Source organism: Tripterygium wilfordii, chromosome 9 (genome assembly GCF_013401445.1).
Source record: "Tripterygium wilfordii isolate XIE 37 chromosome 9, ASM1340144v1, whole genome shotgun sequence".
NCBI classification, from domain to species: Eukaryota; Viridiplantae; Streptophyta; class Magnoliopsida; order Celastrales; family Celastraceae; genus Tripterygium; species Tripterygium wilfordii.
The window spans coordinates 11800810-11817597 of NC_052240.1; the positions used below are offsets into that span (position 1 = coordinate 11800810).

A 16788-nucleotide genomic window follows, 5' to 3' on the forward strand; every position below is an offset into this window, starting at 1 on the left:
ACATCATAATCAAGCCGATAAAGCAAATGTATTCAAGAAAATACGATCTACATGTAGTATCAATTGAAATAAATACACACATATTACTATCCTTTTGATGTCTCTAAATTTATGGTGTATTTAGTTAATCCCATATCAGCATCCCCCATTAGTTATTACCAACTACAATCTACACGTAGTATCAATTCAAATAAATGAACACATATTATTATCCTTATTACACCACAGAATCGACAGATAGAATCCCATCATAAGATTGAAGGCAAGCATCAAAAGATGGTAGAAACAGACAACACTGAGTCAACAAGCCAGAAATTAGAGCCTGTGAGAGAGATCCTATATTTTATAATTAGGCAAGCATCAAAAGAAGGTAAAAACAGATGACTTCGAGCCAAAAACACAGAAATGAGAACTTGCGAGAGACCTTATATTTTTTAAAACAAGGTGGAAAGCAGAAATAATTGAAAGAGGAGGCATAAAGTAGGATAGAGATTATTTGAGAAAGAGCTGTTAGAATTATAAAACTGTTGGGACTATTTTAAAAAAAGTCATTGAATTTGAAAGAGGAAGCACAAAGTAGGATAGAGAAATTATTTAAAAACAACTGTTACAGTTGTAGAGCCATTAGAATTATATTCAAAATAGTGTTTAGAGAAAAAAAATGTGAAATGTGCCCATGCCTATTTTCAAATCAAAGTCGTTTTGAGGGAGGGGTACAAAAGTTATTAGAATGTGAAAATCAGAGCAAGCTACAAAAGTTGTTAGAATGTGAAATTCAGTGGAAGTAGAGCAAGATACAGACCCATCAATTGCCGACATAAAACTACATTACGCATGCACCAGATAAAAAAGCATTCCAAATTATTTAAGGAACTAGGTAAGTAAATCTAAGATGAGAAGAAAAAACACACCTCAATCTTCTCTGCTGGGATTTCATATCTATCAGACAACCATACCTACCATCTTCTACAAAATCCTATTCTGAACATGTACAACAATTTAGTAAACAACTACAACCATAACAAAGAACTTAAAACTCCACAATAGAAGAGAACCCACCTAATATTTTTACTAGTAACAATCCCAGATCACCTGCAAGCCAGAGAGACACATAAGGCAATTAGTTAATGCACCTTCACACTACCCTCACAATGATCCAACAATCAATCAGGATCTCGTAACTACTCGAACAAACAATACTCGCAACAGGGAAGTTGGATAAGCAAACACAAACACCCAGCAACCAAAATGAAATAAAACAACATATGTTAGTTAAATTATTATATTAATAAACGCATTGGTGTAAAAAAATAACAGATATTTGTTAACCAAAAGTACGAGGATTCTAAGAGAAGATACATACGGTCAAATATTTGTAAGGAATTTGTTGACTTCCCCATTCCACCCTTTGTAATTGATGAAGAATGCAAGAGCAAAGTCTGAAAACAATGCAGAGTTAAGAAGAGCTCAAGAATAACAAATGTTTTATGGTTTAGCATTTGGTGAAGAGGATATATGGCTGTCTGTATATCAGTGTTGTAGGAATTTAAATTTCCATACCTTATGAACTCGTCCACCCTTCTATAACCAATGCAGAAATAGTAATTTGCATAATGGATTACGAAACAAATAGCAGATAGCATAAACATAATGCTAAGGAGCCAGTAGCAACCAAATTCACATGCACAATCCGGACATGTTCCCAAAAGAAAGAATTAGCCATTATGCAGGTACGTCATTACATCTATTTTGCAATTAATATTCGGGTGGAAAACCTTAGTACGGAAAGAAACCTACCAAAAATAAATAAAATCACAATGTGGGTTGCATCCTTAAGGGGATTCAGATTAAGAACTACATTTGCTACATTCTTAGAATACAAACTAGATGGTAATGAAGCAAATGCTACCCAAAATTCTTTAATCAATGTTAGGCCCTGCTTGGCCCTTCCTTGCCTCTGGCATTCAATAGTTTAAACTGTGCAAACAATTGTTTGATAAAGTTCAGAACAACAATGATAAACCACAGAAGCTAACAAAGTTGCTATATTTCAGAAATAAAAGAGGCCAGAAAGGGACACAGTAGCTTTACTTAAATGACGTTTCGGAGATGACCGACTTAATCAACTTGCTTCTTCCTGCATGCTTACCTGCCCTGTCACCCATTTGGAAACCTGAGAAGGAACTTGCATATAAGATAGGTCTCCTCTCATTTTTTCTGTAGTGATCATCAACACGAGACACAAAAATTCCCCTTGAATATCAAGATAGACAACTCATCAAGAAAAAATGAGAAGACAATGGGAAACCATGAACAGAGTCTTGCAAAGAGAGCCCCAAACTATCCCAAACCAAGAGCCGCTGACACTCGACAATTGCTACTAAACCCTGTAAAAAGCAAATCTGCAATACAGTACAGAACAAAAAAGTTTGTCAAAGCCAACTGATATAAGTACAGGTAACCATCCTCAATCACCCGCGAGAGAACAATTTGAGTAAGGAGAGGCAAGAAGCAACGGCACAAGCTTCCTGAATAAGCAAAAAAAGGACAACAAGAGAAGAAAGGCACAGCTGGATCCACACGCATGACCTAATTAATCAAAGCAAGGGAGATTCATGAATCAACATGATTTCACATCCCTAACATTCCTGTGTTCATGCACCTAGGGTCGAAGGAGTCATTGCTCATACCTCTCTCTCTCACCTCTTTCGCCCACCCCTACAATTTTGGAGAAAATTTGAAAATTAGTTAATCCATGGACCATGAAGAGGAGCATGCTCTCATTGAGTCAATCCAGGCAAAAAGGAAAAACATCAAAGGCATAAATACTAGAATTTTGCTGGTGTTAACATATAATGTAAGTTCTTAGTGCCTAATTTTATGCGTTGACTATGAATCAACGGGCGATCAAAGGGTCAAACCAATCATTGTGAAATATTCAGTCTGACAAAGATCATATCAGGGAATCTAACTTGATTATTAACATGTACAAATGACTTCATTTCTTAGTCTCTTATCCTACGATTGTAAATCCTATGCAGGAATATATCGAAACCTCATTTGATTACTACATTATGTGTCCACAATAAATTTTGACCAATGCAAAAAGGCATCAACAATCTCAAGCACAAATAAAAAAATTGACAGCATTTATAATCAAACTGAATAATCATAAGGAACTGTCAAAAAATCACAGATAAAAAAAAGTGAGCACACATGACATTAAAAGGCTAACACGGAAGGATTTTGTGCTAACAACTCACCATAAATGAGGATGAAAATGGGAGAATCTACGAACACAAGAGGACTGATGAACACAGGAGGACCAACGTATGCATGAGTATCAACGAACACACATCCATGCTTATTATTTGACAAGGTATGAACCCGCACGTTGAGGCGGGTGTTCTAATTTTCGTGTGAACAATTTTGCTATTTACATAGTAGTGTTTCGATCATGTCAACTGTATATTAAGAATGATAGATGAGTAACAAATGCATGTTTCTTGGATTAGAAACCATTAAAATATCAAATGTTACATTTGTCTCATTGATAAGAATCACAGAAGAAAGCCTTCAAATAAAACAGAACATGAAATGAATGAACTTTATGGAATAGCATCAAAATTCATCAAAAGACCAATATGATCGTTTTGGACACTTATCTGGGAGAGAAATCAGAGGTGACAAAGTACTGAACCAACGTACGACAACCAACAAATATAGAAGGGGACAATGTTATGATTCAGAAGAGGAAAGTTTCAAAATTAGAAGGTAAATTAGACATCAATTCAAATATGTACCTAGGATAGGGAATCTAACAAATATGAAATATTGAAATGTACTTCTTTTACAATTGTGATTCAAGAGGGTCATTCCTATATAGAAGACTGTACATCTGGGAGAATTATCTTATTCTGTAGCACCTAAAAACACTGCAGCTGCATAATGAAGTTAATACCGCTAGAAACACATTAGAAGTAACTCAGGCACCTCAATATGAATTCAAAAGCCAAAACGGACAAATCTGTAGAAGATCTAGGGCCATTAACGACAAAGACATCAACTATAAAATGGAGAAGGTGAAGACATACGATGACCATGTACAATTGTTGCCGCATATATCCATTCTTGCAAACCAATTGAAACACCAGCTTCCGCGGTCAATCAGTCTCCTCCATTAACAACTTGTTCATTGCTGACACTTTTCGATTCACAGTTTGCAGCCTGACTCCTTTCGCTTCTCTTGACACCTAAACAAATTTGACCCAAAAATAAAAGAAATCAAGCAAATTTCTATTTCACTTAAGTCGAAACTCTCAATGAAGGAAATAAATAAACTTCAACTCCTGTACACCAAATGAACAATTCCAAGTCTAGAAACAGTTACCATTGTCTTCCATGACCACTACACCAAAAAGAGCATTTGATTTAAACAAAGAACGGTGGAAGGTGTCAATTTTGTTTTCTTTTCATATCTTACCTCTTTTTGATGACTGAAAACAGAGTCCAGCACAGGGATGATCTGCATTCTGCTAGGGAAAGAACACACACACAAATATACATACGCAGTTACGCACTCATAATCAGTATTTAATGACAACAATTTACTGATAGAATTTAGTTGTGCTTAAAAAGCATGAAACATTGTTTCAAGTGGAGTGAAGAATAGATAAGGATGGGTACACACAGTCTGATACATTAAGAGCTTCAAAGAATACGAAAATGAAAATCACATTTCAGAGGCTGCAACCAAACCAAATCATTTGCAGAAGAACCCAATTTGAGAGAGAAAAAGGACTGCTGGGATGTTTGCAACAAAGAACAAAATCCACTTTTAATGACCCAGTTCATTGACAGTGATTCAAACAAATTTTCCACATGTTGTGTGCGTTACAAAAAGCACTTTAACCAAGTAAAAGAGAGAAATTAAGGACAGATGACACCAAGTAAAAACAGTTTACCCAAAATTGAAAAACAAACGTACCATAGCATTTGATTCTGGCTTCACATAGGTCCATGGTCAATCCCGTTTTTGTTGTGGATTACCCTAGAGAGTCGAAGACCACAATCCTCAATTGGGTAGCTAGCACCTGTAGCCGGAATCAGGCCTGCATCGAAGGACAAATGCAACGGCAATTAATTGTGCGGTTAATATGTGCAGGAATTTGTATAATTTCGGTACCAAACTCTTGGTCGATCCTGTACCTGTTTGAATAGGAAGTCTTCCATTAAATTGGCATTCAAATTTTAGAAGCAAAAGAAAGACAAAGGTAGATAATACAAACAATGTATTGAGGTCTTTATAATATTTGTAAGTGAAAAGCATACAGACTGTAGCCATTTTAAGTATAAGTAATAGATAGTCAGATTGCTGGCAAGACAAACTCCATGCTCAAAGTTGAGAAACATGAACAAAACTCGCGCAACCAATCCCCACCCTTCATATTTGTTGATGATTTAACATAGATTGAAGAAAAATTGATGATTTAACAAAGCAATCAATCAAGACACCCTTAATAAATTTACCACTCACACTCTTGTCCAATCCGTCTTATATCTAAATCGCAATAGACTTCAGTGGCCAAAGCTACTTCTAAACTTGTCATATCTACATAGCAGATGCAAGAAAAATTGTGATTATTCAAAAACAAGAAAGAATGCCAAATTACCTTTGCATTGACCTCTTAAGCTTACACGTCTTTCCCAGAAAAATATCTCTCTCACATTAAACCGAGGATCCAATAACAATCACAGTAGCAACAAAAAAAAGGGACATACCAGAAGAACCAAATGAAATCAAGATATTTGCAACCAGAACAACACAGAGCAGAACCGAAAGAAATTTAGAGGACGAAATGAGGATAAAGAGAAAAGGAATGAAACCAAATAATTTGAAGGAAAGATAGAGCGAACCTGAAGATGGTTGTCACCGGCATTGGCTTTAGGAGCGAAGTTAGAAGCAAAATCTTGTAGAAATTTTTAACACATATATATGATGGGTTGTGGTAATTTTTAACATCTTAGGGCAATGATTTCACACTTACATGACAAATTTAGAAGATGACAGATATCTTTGAGGAGAGAAGACCCAATGCACCCGAGCAAAAAATCAATGAAGTAGGGGCCGTTGATACCCTTCCAAAAGTGAAGAATCAGAGCAAAACCGAGATGAAGCCAAAATTACCCAAAAACCCTTTCAAAGAGTGAAGAACCAGAGCAAATAAACATCGAGAAACACTGCACAAGAAAGATACATGCATCGAAAAAAGTAGGTTGAACATTCAGAGTAAAGTAGTAAACATCGAGAAAGCACTGGACAGGAAATATGCATGCACCGAAAAAAGTGGGTTTTCTGCAGAAGACAAATCGCAAGATTAGGGGAAAAAAAAGGGAACTCACCAGAAGTCGACGAAGTGGAGCTGACAAAAAATCAAGAACCGCACAATTAAAACCAATCAAAACTAATTGAACCGTTGAAATGAAAAGACAGCCAATGACAAACGCAAGAGTACGAAAAAGCCAGCTGAACTCACCATGAAATCTCACCTAGACTTACAATTTTAAAGAAAATAATAGATGATAATAGATGTGCATTGTGCGACAACACCTTGACAAGATTCAGGTAGAAGAAGAAGGATTTCTGGCTGTTAGAGACTCGACTTCGGCTTCCATCTTCTTTTGAACTACATGAACCCCATATAAGTAAGCTCACCCTTTTTTCTACCTAAACAAAGAAATACACTCATGGGTTTGAGTATTCACCTTACATAATGTTGGTGGCATGGAAATGTCACTGAACCAAAAATTGTGTTCACCCTAATGACCCTCATCTCAATTTTGTAGCCTCATCCACTTCTGGCAGAGAAGCAAAGATTTTACATAGATATATATTTCAACAGCAACGAAGATTTCATGCAAGAGCAAAGAATCACAATAGCTATTTGGACCTAGAGCACACACAAATAGAAACCAAATACTCTTGGTCAATGGATGGTTGTAATTTACATGAAATTAAATAGAAAAGCAAGTGAAGCCTTCAGCATCAAAGCTGAGAGTAAGGCTCAGCTGAAAGCCCATATAAGGTTTGAACCTTACCTCCCTAATTAAGATGTCCACACATAGCAGATTCAAATTCGTAGCTCATTGAAAAATAAATTATATTTCAGCATATGATAAAGACGTACCAATCACAGGAGCGCACCAGAGAAAAAGAGAGAAAAAAAACTTAATACTTTCATTTAGCCAAAGTGAAAAAAAATAAACCTAGAGCCAAACCCTACTAAACCCGATTATCAAAATTCCAAAAGCAAAAGACATACACTTTTTTGTTGGTTGGTGGAAGAAATTCTCAGTTTTATTCATGCAAGGAATCACCCTTGTCTAAACCAAACCAAGCCAAGCCATTCTTACTTTTATTGCAAGGAATCACCCTTGCCTCAACCAAGCCAAGTCATTCTTAGTTTTATTCATGCAAGGAATCACCCTTGTCTAAACCAAGCCACGAAGAACCAAACCAAGCAAAGTTGAACCAATCTTAAAAAAAAAAAATCCAACTTTACAATTTAAACACTCAATATCCTAAACTGGCAGTCAAGACTAAAAAAATAAATAAGGAAAGAGAGAATAAAAATAAACCTAAAGCCAAACCCTAAAAACCCAATTATCAAAATTCCAAAAGCAAAAAACATACACTTTTTTGTTGGTTGGTGGAAGAAATTCTCAGTTTTATTCATGCAAAGAATCACCCTTGTCTAAACCAAGCCACACTGAACCAAACTAAGTGAAGTTGAACCAATGTTAAAACAAAAAACTCCAACTTTACAATTTAAACTCGCAGTCAAGACTAAAAAATCAACAAGAAAAGAGAGAATAAAAATAAAAATAAACCTAAGGCCAAACCCTACTAAACCCAATTATCAAAATTCCAACAGCAAAAGACATACACTATTTTGTTGGTTGGTGGGAGAAATTCTCAGTTTTATTCATGCAAGGAATCATCCTTGTCTAAACCAAGCCAAGCCATTCTTAGTTTTATTGCAAGGAATCACCCTTACCTCAACCAAGCCAAGCCATTCTTAGTTTATTCATGCAAGGAATCACCCTTGTCTAAACCAATTCACGCCGAACCAAACCAAGCAAAGTTGAACCAATCTTAAAACAAAAAAAATCCAACTTTACAATTTAAACTCTCAATATCCTAAACTGGCAGTCAAGACTAAAAAAAATAAATAAGGGAAGAGAGAATAAAAATAAACCTAAAGCCAAACCCTAAAAACCCAATTATCAAAATTCCAAAAGCAAAAGACATACACCATTTTGTTGGTTGGTGAAAGAAATTCTCAGTTTTATTCATGCAAGGAATCACCCTTGTCTAAACCAAACCAAGCCATTCTTAGTTTTATTGCAAGGAATCACCCTTGCCTCAACCAAGCCAAACCATTCTTAGTTTTATTCATGCAAGGAATCACCTTGTCTAAACCAAGCGACACTGAACCAAACCAAGCGAAGTAGAATAAATCTTAAAACAAAAAAAACTCCAAATTTACAATTTAAACTTTCAATATCATAAACTGATTGTCGAGAAAAGAAACAAAAAGAGAGAATAAAAATAAAAAACTAAAACTAAAGCCAAACCATACTAAACCCAATTATCAAATTTCCACAAAACCCAAAAAAAACACAAAAACCCAAAGAATTTTATTGGTTGGCAGAATGAAACTCTCAGTTCTGTTCATGCAAGGAATCACCCTTGCCTAAACTAAGCCAAGCCACATCAAACCAACCCAAACAAAATCTATGAATAAAAAATACAAATCAAAATAAATCATCAAAACAAGAATAATGATCAAATCAAATCCACAATTATGAAAAATATCCAAATCAAAAAAACCAAATAAAGGGTGGAAAGAAAATTCCACACACCCATAAAAAACACAAATACTTCCCAGGAAAAAAAATCACCAGAACGTGAAAATATAAATTAACAAACAAACCATCAAACCCGAAGAGGAAGATTTGGTAAAAGTAAAAACCCAAAAGAAAGCCATGAGGAAAAGATCGAAAATCAAAATGATCAAATCAAACCCTAATTATGAATAATCCCAAAATCAGAAAACCAAAGAAGACAGAACAAGAAAACTGCAAAAACCAAATCCTTCTCAGATAAAAAGAAATCACATCAGAACATGAATACATAAATTAGTGAAACAAAATCGAAACCCAAAAGCAAAATTATCACAAAATAAGCTATACGACGAAATCCCCAATTAACTATAAAAAGAGCTATAGTTTCAGACAATACCAACCATGCATCCCTACATTCAAACGGGCAATTCGAAACCACTTGGGTGTCATCACAATGGACAATACTAATCATTGACATATTGCACAGAGAGTGACAAGGAACAGGAAAAACTATGGATATCATTACTCAAATAAACAACCTTACAGTTTCAAACTTAGTTGAATTCAGATTTTAGATTCTACTGTTGATAGTGAAACAGGCAAAAGTATCAATTCGGGAAGATATACACATGTACCCATCCAATTTCATACGAAAAACACAGATAGTATCCTCTCAAAAGAAATTGAAGGTAAGCAATACAATCTACACATGGTATCAAACCAAAGAAATTAACATGTATCATCATCCTAATTACAAATACAAAACAACATATAGCATTCACTGAGAGTACAGAAGGCAAGCATCAAAAAGAAGGTAGAAGAACCAGATCAAAATACGTAGAGAAGAAGGAACGCAGAGAGAACTTGAGAGAGAACCGTTAGAATTGTTTCAAAAAACATAGCTATATTTTAGAGAGACCCGTTAGAATATTTTAGGAAAACAACCCTTAAATCTGAAAGGGAAGACACGGTAGGATTTACAGAGATTATTTTATAGAGAGCCGTTAGAAATTCTTTAGGAAACCAAAAGTGGACTGTTGAATTTAAAAGAGGAGCCGTGGAGTACAATTAGAGAGACTGTTTATATTATTTTGAAAATTGGAGCCGTTAGAGAAATAAAAAACTGAAATTGTGGAATTTTATTTTTATGAAGAAAAAAAAAAGTCGACCAGGGGAGGAGAACAACAATGGTTGTTTAGGGTTTACGGGAACAACAGTTGAAAATCGGTAGAAGCAAAGCAAGAACATTACACAATACAACTCCAACAAAAAATCACGAAAAAAAAGTTGGTCGGCGGAGGGGAGGGGAACAACAGTGGTTGGTTTTAGGGGTTAGGGAACAAATTTTGAAAATCGGTAGAATGAGACCTGAATGAACGAACTCCGTGATTTCAGCCTTCAAATCTTCGATTTCTCTCTTCGTCATCTCCTTTTCCCCAAGTCGAATCAGAGAACAGGAAGTGATGAATCGAGAAATTGAAGATACAATAGAGAATAATCATCAGCTCCACAGCAGTATCGACACCCTGCGATCATAAACTCCACGGCAGCATTGTCACCACGATCGCGCACACGTAGTGTTCTGCAATATCAAAGAGTTCTTCGTCTGAAGTCTGAGCCCTACTCTTTATTTAGGATCGCGAACCTTTTGAGTTTTCTATACGCAAAGTATAAATGGGCCGGGCCTGCTCAAAATTCTGTTGAAAGGCCTAATGGGCCCACTGTAGAAAACAATTACAGGCCCATATCGAATTCCCTGTTAACGTTAATTTAATAAAAAAATATATTTACAAAAAAGATATTATTTTTATTTCCGTCCACCATCAACAAGCCGGTAGGACTGGTTTTCTCGTAATAATAATAAACTAAACCGAGTTCGAGTGAGCTCCGTCGTTGTCTTTTGTTAATTCCGAAAAGCTATTTACTTCCCAAACCCCTCACATACAGTTCTGCAACGGGCAGATTTGACGACAAGGAAAAGAAGCCAATCAAATTATCTGCGATTATTCATACAGGTATAGTAACAAGAAATTTAGGCGTTTATTGACTCTTTTTTGATTTCTTGGTTTCTAGGGTTTTTGCTTACTCACGCTCTCTTTCTAGGGTTTTCAATTTTTATCTTTTTCTTACTGCGATTTATCTTTGGTAATACCACTTCTCGATTCTTACTTCTGGTTTTCTATTCATTGCCTTGGGACTATTTTTTTTTATAGGTCTATCGGAGAAGCATTGGCGCTATGGGTTCCTCCTCAACTGAAGATTTTCTAGCATTGCAGGTGACAGTTTTGAGCTGTGTGCTTTGGTGCTTCTATGTATATGCTTGTCGTGGGCTGCTAATGTTATTGTTAATGGTTTTATATATATATATTTTCACAGGAGGTCATGTTGGAGTTTCGTGCTGGTAAGATGGTTCTGGAAGGAAAAAGGGTTGTCCCTGATACTCGTAAAGGACTTTTTCGCATAGGAAGGGTATGATGATTTAGTGGCATCTTTTTTCTCACCTTCTTTTGCAGTTCGTGTGGCATGCTTTTCCTTGTTCCTTTGTGTGTGTGTGCGCGCAGCAGCAAAGTTTAGGGATTACTTTATTTACTTATAATTTGTTAATTAGACAAATCTTACATTTTTTTTTTAACATTGTCCAGTTCCTTTTTAGGGTTCTTCATTTAATTTAATATCTAAAATGCTTTTTTAATCCATCTTTGTTACCAATATGCACCAATAGTTTTTAAAGTGAACTCAATCTTCTTCTTCGTCTTCTTTTTTTGTCAGGGTGAGGAGGGGCTAGTCCATTTTCAGTGGCTTGACTGCACCCAGAATGTTGTTGAAGATGTATCCAATATCTTAGACTCTGGATTTTGTGCTTTGATACTTGTTGGATTGCCATGCGTTTTTTATTAATCATGTTTGTTTTTAATATTATTATTACTACTTACTACCATGTTCCTGGTTTTTATGACAAAACTTGCATGGCTATCATGATTTGGGGGCGCTTTTATCTCAATGTCTACAGTCTACTTCAAAATGTCTGTGGCTATTGTTATGACGCAATGGTCGTCTTATTTGCGGATGTGATCTTTATGAACCTGCATTGTTTGAAAATGTTATTCTTTATGCTGTGCGTTGATGTGTCTCTGTTGCCAGAATTTTGTTACTTTTCCCTTGACATGAGAGGCTTTAGGATCATATTATTTTTCCTGATGAGGCAGTTTTTGAGAAGGTAATTTACTTTTTATTAGTTTCTTCCTCTTTAATTGCTTTTGTGTACTGAGATAGAAGAGCTTATCATTCATTGATTCACTCAGGTTAACCAAGCATCCGGGAGGGTTTACATTTTAAAGTTCAACACAGACGACCGTAAGTTCTTCTTTTGGATGCAGGTCAGTTTTCTTGATCATGTCTTTTCTCTCTTGTTTAATGTTGACTGCCGTCTCGGATCGATGATTTCAAAACATTTGTCTCAATTCAGGAACCTAAAGCTGAAGATGACTCTCAGTTATGTAACTCTGTCAACTATTACATCAATCGACCTCTAGGTAGTAGCTTCAGTACACAGACTCTACTCTTTTCTATTTGAAGTTCTTCTGCATGGATTATTTCTGGAGTTTCACTCTAAGCCTGTGCTTTTCATCAGATTATTATCTAAACAATTGTATGTTCTGAGCATGTTCTCATTTAGCATCTTTCAAAATGAATGCAAAAGGTTTCTAACTGTTGGTACCATCCTGAATGATGTTTGTGACTAAATAAGGTCTCCGCTATTCTGCTGACATTACCTTGTCCAGTTGTTATTTATGCCAAATGGATAGTTTTATATGCACTCATTCATTTGGCACACGCATGCATATATGTACACACACACACACACACGAGGAAATGAGTTGTTGTGTACATACATATAGATGTTCCATGCTATCGTAAAGAAGGTAAAGGTAAATAGCTCCGTGCATAAGGCTCACGTAGTGGGCAAGGTCGGGGATAAGCAAGATGTACATAGACTACCCCCACACAATATTATGTAGAGATGTTGTTTCAGGAAGTGAGCTTGTGACCTCTAGGTTGCATACCCCCTACAATTCTGCGACTAGGCCACATGTTCACCTATATCTATCGTAAAGAAGTTTAAATATTATTTAGTGGCTGAAAACTTCTGTGTGGTTCTACTTTTTGCTGGACGTTTAATGTTATTTCATCATATCAAACTTGAATATTCATCCATTGATGAATCTTCATCACCTTTGACAATTTTTGTATCTTGATGTGCGGTAGAGTTTCTTGTTGAAGAAGAACCTGAGGTTTCTGCTCCTTTACAAGTTTCTGAAGACATGGTTGAAGAGGATATCTCATCAAGGTATAATTTTCCGATTTTAAAAGCTTTAAAATTCTGCCAGGAGAGAAAAAGTAAATTGGTGCTTCTGTTGCGATGCTTTGACAAAAAATATATTATTGGTTGTGACCTTAAAATCATTTCATACCTAATTTCAAAAGTGCACCAACTTGGCATTTATGAATCGATCTTTGAAAACTAATGTGATCAACTAAATGAAAAATCGAGAATGATCAAATTTCTCTCCCTAAAGAAAATCGGTGATGTACTGATATCAGAAGGCTCACTGTCACGAGTGCATCTTATGTTTTAAAAACCTTTTCTTGTATAATTGAATTTGATTCTTGCCATAATTCTGTCTTCACATTCTAGTGCTTGTTTAATTTTCTCTTATTCTCTAACTGATAAGTCCTCCAAAATTATGAGAGTCTTTCCTTGATTCTTATTCATGTGTGTTTCAATCATATTATCTTAATATCTTCTACACTTTGGATCTTCCCTGCATTGGAAGCTGTGTATTTCCAATACACATGTTTGACCGTATAGGAATGATTTGCCTTTTTGGATGAAAAAGATATATTTGTATAAAATCATAAGGAGAAAATTCTTGCTTTGAAGTTTCATATTTTATCTGCTATTGCATTGTTTTCGTTTGAGATATTATTTTCCATTTTCTGGATGATATTTTGACACAATTGTTAATTTGACATTCAGAGCTGGGAACTTCTTGCTTTGAAGTTTCATATTTTATCTGCTATTGCATTGTTTTCTTTCGAGATATTATTTTCCATTTTCTGGATGATATTCTGATGCAATTGTTAATTTGACATTCAGAGCTGGGAACTTGGTTGTCCCGAACGTGGGTACAGATTTGATGAGTGATGTCACCTCATCTGGACCTGTAAAATTAGAAGACCTTCAAAGAATTTTGAGCAGCATTGGGTCAGCAGGTATGTGGTTTTCTTTTCTTTGAATATGTATTAGTATCATGTTTTGCTTTGCAGTTGTTTTCTATTATTTATGATGTCTCTTATTTATGTATGTTGCAGATGATGCTGTAGACCCAGATGCAGGTAATCTCTCTTCGCATTTGGTTGTACGTTTGTGGTATCTGTGGCAGTTACCTATTAGATAGTGATAAATGGCATTACATGCAGTCCTTGGCTGCTGTATATCTTTGGGCATTCTAGTCAAGGAGATAATTTACTAATTTAGGCCCACGTACTAGTTTTCTCAGTATGTTATTGTGTTACTTTTGATTCAAAAGATGCCTGGATTTTATGAATTTGTACAAAGTTTGATGCAGTATAATTTAATTCTTAAGCCTATTGCTCAAATAAATTGCCGTGGTCCAACTCTAGTATCATTGGGAAATCACTCCCAGACATGGAGTTGCATGTTCTCACTCCCTGAGTCAACTAGGTGCATCGGTTGTTCGCCATCCCTACGTATGTTTTCTGGCTGGCAGACGGATGCTAGCTAAATACTTAGAAGGAAACTCCATGCCTCTGCCTCTAAGCTGGCTGGTGTTGCTTTGTTTCATGACTCCAGTAACTCCTCTCTTTTGTTGTGCTAGGCTTGGGATTAGGAGATATATTAAAACCTGATCTGATAATGCCGTTGATTGACACGTGGCCATTAGATGAGCGATTAGCATCGTACCTACCTGAGGTAAGGAATTGTATTATCTTTGAAATTTCTTACATCCTTCAAGTTGCTGCATGTTGAGATAGTTGTGAGTTTTCAGGGTCAATGGATGCCAGAGGATATATCAGAGTTGCTGCAGAGCCCCCCTTTCCGTCAGCAAGTAGATTCTTTTACTTATGTAAGAAGCAGAGCCCTGTTTTTCATATTTTTCTTATTTGCAAGATAATGTTCAGATTTAAGAGTGACAATTTTCTATTTCTTTTAGGTACTTCGAACAGGACAGATAGATTTGTCTCAGTTTGGGATTGACCCTAGTAAATGTGAGTAGTTTTTGGCTCTTGAAAAATTTTCCACTTTTTATTTTTTGATTTATTGTGTAAAAGAACCACTAGATTGCCACATAGGTAATTTTCACCCATCTCTTACAATCTGCATCATGATTCCTCCCCTCAAATCTCTCTTTGCTCTGAATAATGACACAATTCATCGAAGAGACTAAATCCACAATGACTTTCAGATTCTTTGAACTGCTTTAGCAAGCCCAAGATCCTACTCTGTTGAACCAGCTACTATGCCCTCTTTACATTCCTAGATATGTAATTATTTTCAATTCTATGTTATGATGACCTCGTCATATATTGGGGCCTATTTTTTCTTGTTTTCTTTCTCTTATTTTTGGGTGAACTATAGGCGAGTTTGAGGCCCAATGGTAGAGTTGTAGTGATGCAACCTAGGGTTCACAATTCTGTTCTTGGAAACAGCCTCCCCATAATCCATGTATTTTGTGAGGGTCATGTCTGCGTACATCCTGCATGTCCCCCGACCCCGCCCACTTCGATATCCTTTACCTTGTACTTTTTTATTTTTGGGGTGAACTATTAATGTTATGATCTACCAATTGGAACCTATAATGAAACCAATGTTGGTTAAAGATATATCATCTGTACTGTTTACAATATGATTCAATGTTTAAACCCTAGTTTTCGGGGTACATCAACTTCAAACACCCTAGTTTTCAGGATACATCTACTGAATGGTCGGATGTCTTTTTTTGGTCTAAGTTTCTTAATTTCTTCATATTGCAGACAAGTTTACTGTTTTGTCATTTCTCGAGGCACTTGAAGCTTCAGTTTCTACAATGTCAGCATCTGAGGCATTTCGGCGTGAGGATTTAAGATCCCAATCCAGTAATCAGAATGATCCCATGGACGAGAGCAAGTAGTACATGCTATTCCTTGTTTCTCTTTCTCCATTCAATTATAGGAGATAGGAACTTTTACCTGGTACTTTGTTTTTCTTACACATTTGTTGGGGTGAAAGATGAAAGAAGGGATGAAAACACAAAAATGGGGTTACTCAAAATTGTATACGAGACATAAATTGTTCGTATTTTATTTTATGTGGATTATGTAAGACAGTAAAATGAGACTCCAGTTGGTGGCTGTGCTAGATATTTGAAGAATTGGTTTGATTTTCTATAATGTCGATTCAGTGGTGGACAGTTTTTCGGGTTGTCCCTGAAAATTAGCTGTGTTTACATGCACATTATAATGCCTGTCGTGTTGCATCCAGTTTTTGATCTATTTGTTTTGTGGCTCTTCCCTTGAATGTGTTTTGGCATGTCTTTTGGACAGCCCACTAAGCCCAAATTCGAGTTAGGCTATGCACGTGCAAACCTGTCCAATAAGTTAGTTGGACAAAGGAGGAATGTTCTTCATGGCAAAGGGTGGAAGGTAAATGCAAGTAGATACCGTGTTATGTCAATAATGACGAGGGATGTCCTTGCAATTCCAGTCTCTATTGTGGCTTCTTAATCAACATTCAGTACGACAGGACGTGTCATTGATTCATTTCGTAGTAGCTTGTCTCCTATTATAGTTGAGACCCTCAGTTATACTCAAAATTGGATA

General features: G+C 36.0%; 1 protein-coding gene across 1 annotated transcript; it reads left to right on the forward strand.

Moving 5' to 3' along the window:
• The first annotated feature begins 10761 nt into the window (after positions 1–10761).
• On the forward strand, positions 10762–16426 carry LOC120004765 (26S proteasome regulatory subunit RPN13). The gene is made up of 14 exons (XM_038854053.1): positions 10762–10922; positions 11121–11183; positions 11284–11376; positions 11677–11736; positions 12086–12124; positions 12210–12284; positions 12374–12440; positions 13174–13255; positions 14066–14181; positions 14281–14304; positions 14808–14902; positions 14979–15056; positions 15144–15198; positions 15964–16426. The coding sequence occupies exons 2-14, from the start codon at positions 11145–11147 to the stop codon at positions 16098–16100; spliced, it is 960 nt and encodes a 319-aa protein (XP_038709981.1). The 5' UTR covers positions 10762–10922; positions 11121–11144; the 3' UTR covers positions 16101–16426.
• The last annotated feature ends 362 nt before the right edge of the window (positions 16427–16788 follow it).

What these genes read in the sequence shown, in the direction of transcription:
- LOC120004765 (XM_038854053.1), top strand. Translation starts at nt 11,145, where the DNA reads ATGGGTTCCTCCTCAACTGAAGATTTTCTAGCATTGCAG. An exon ending in GAAGAGGATATCTCATCAAG is followed by an intron (nt 13,256 to 14,065) that starts GTATAATTTTCC and finishes TTTGACATTCAG; the next exon opens with AGCTGGGAACTTGGTTGTCC. An exon ending in TGCTGTAGACCCAGATGCAG is followed by an intron (nt 14,305 to 14,807) that starts GTAATCTCTCTT and finishes TTGTTGTGCTAG; the next exon opens with GCTTGGGATTAGGAGATATA.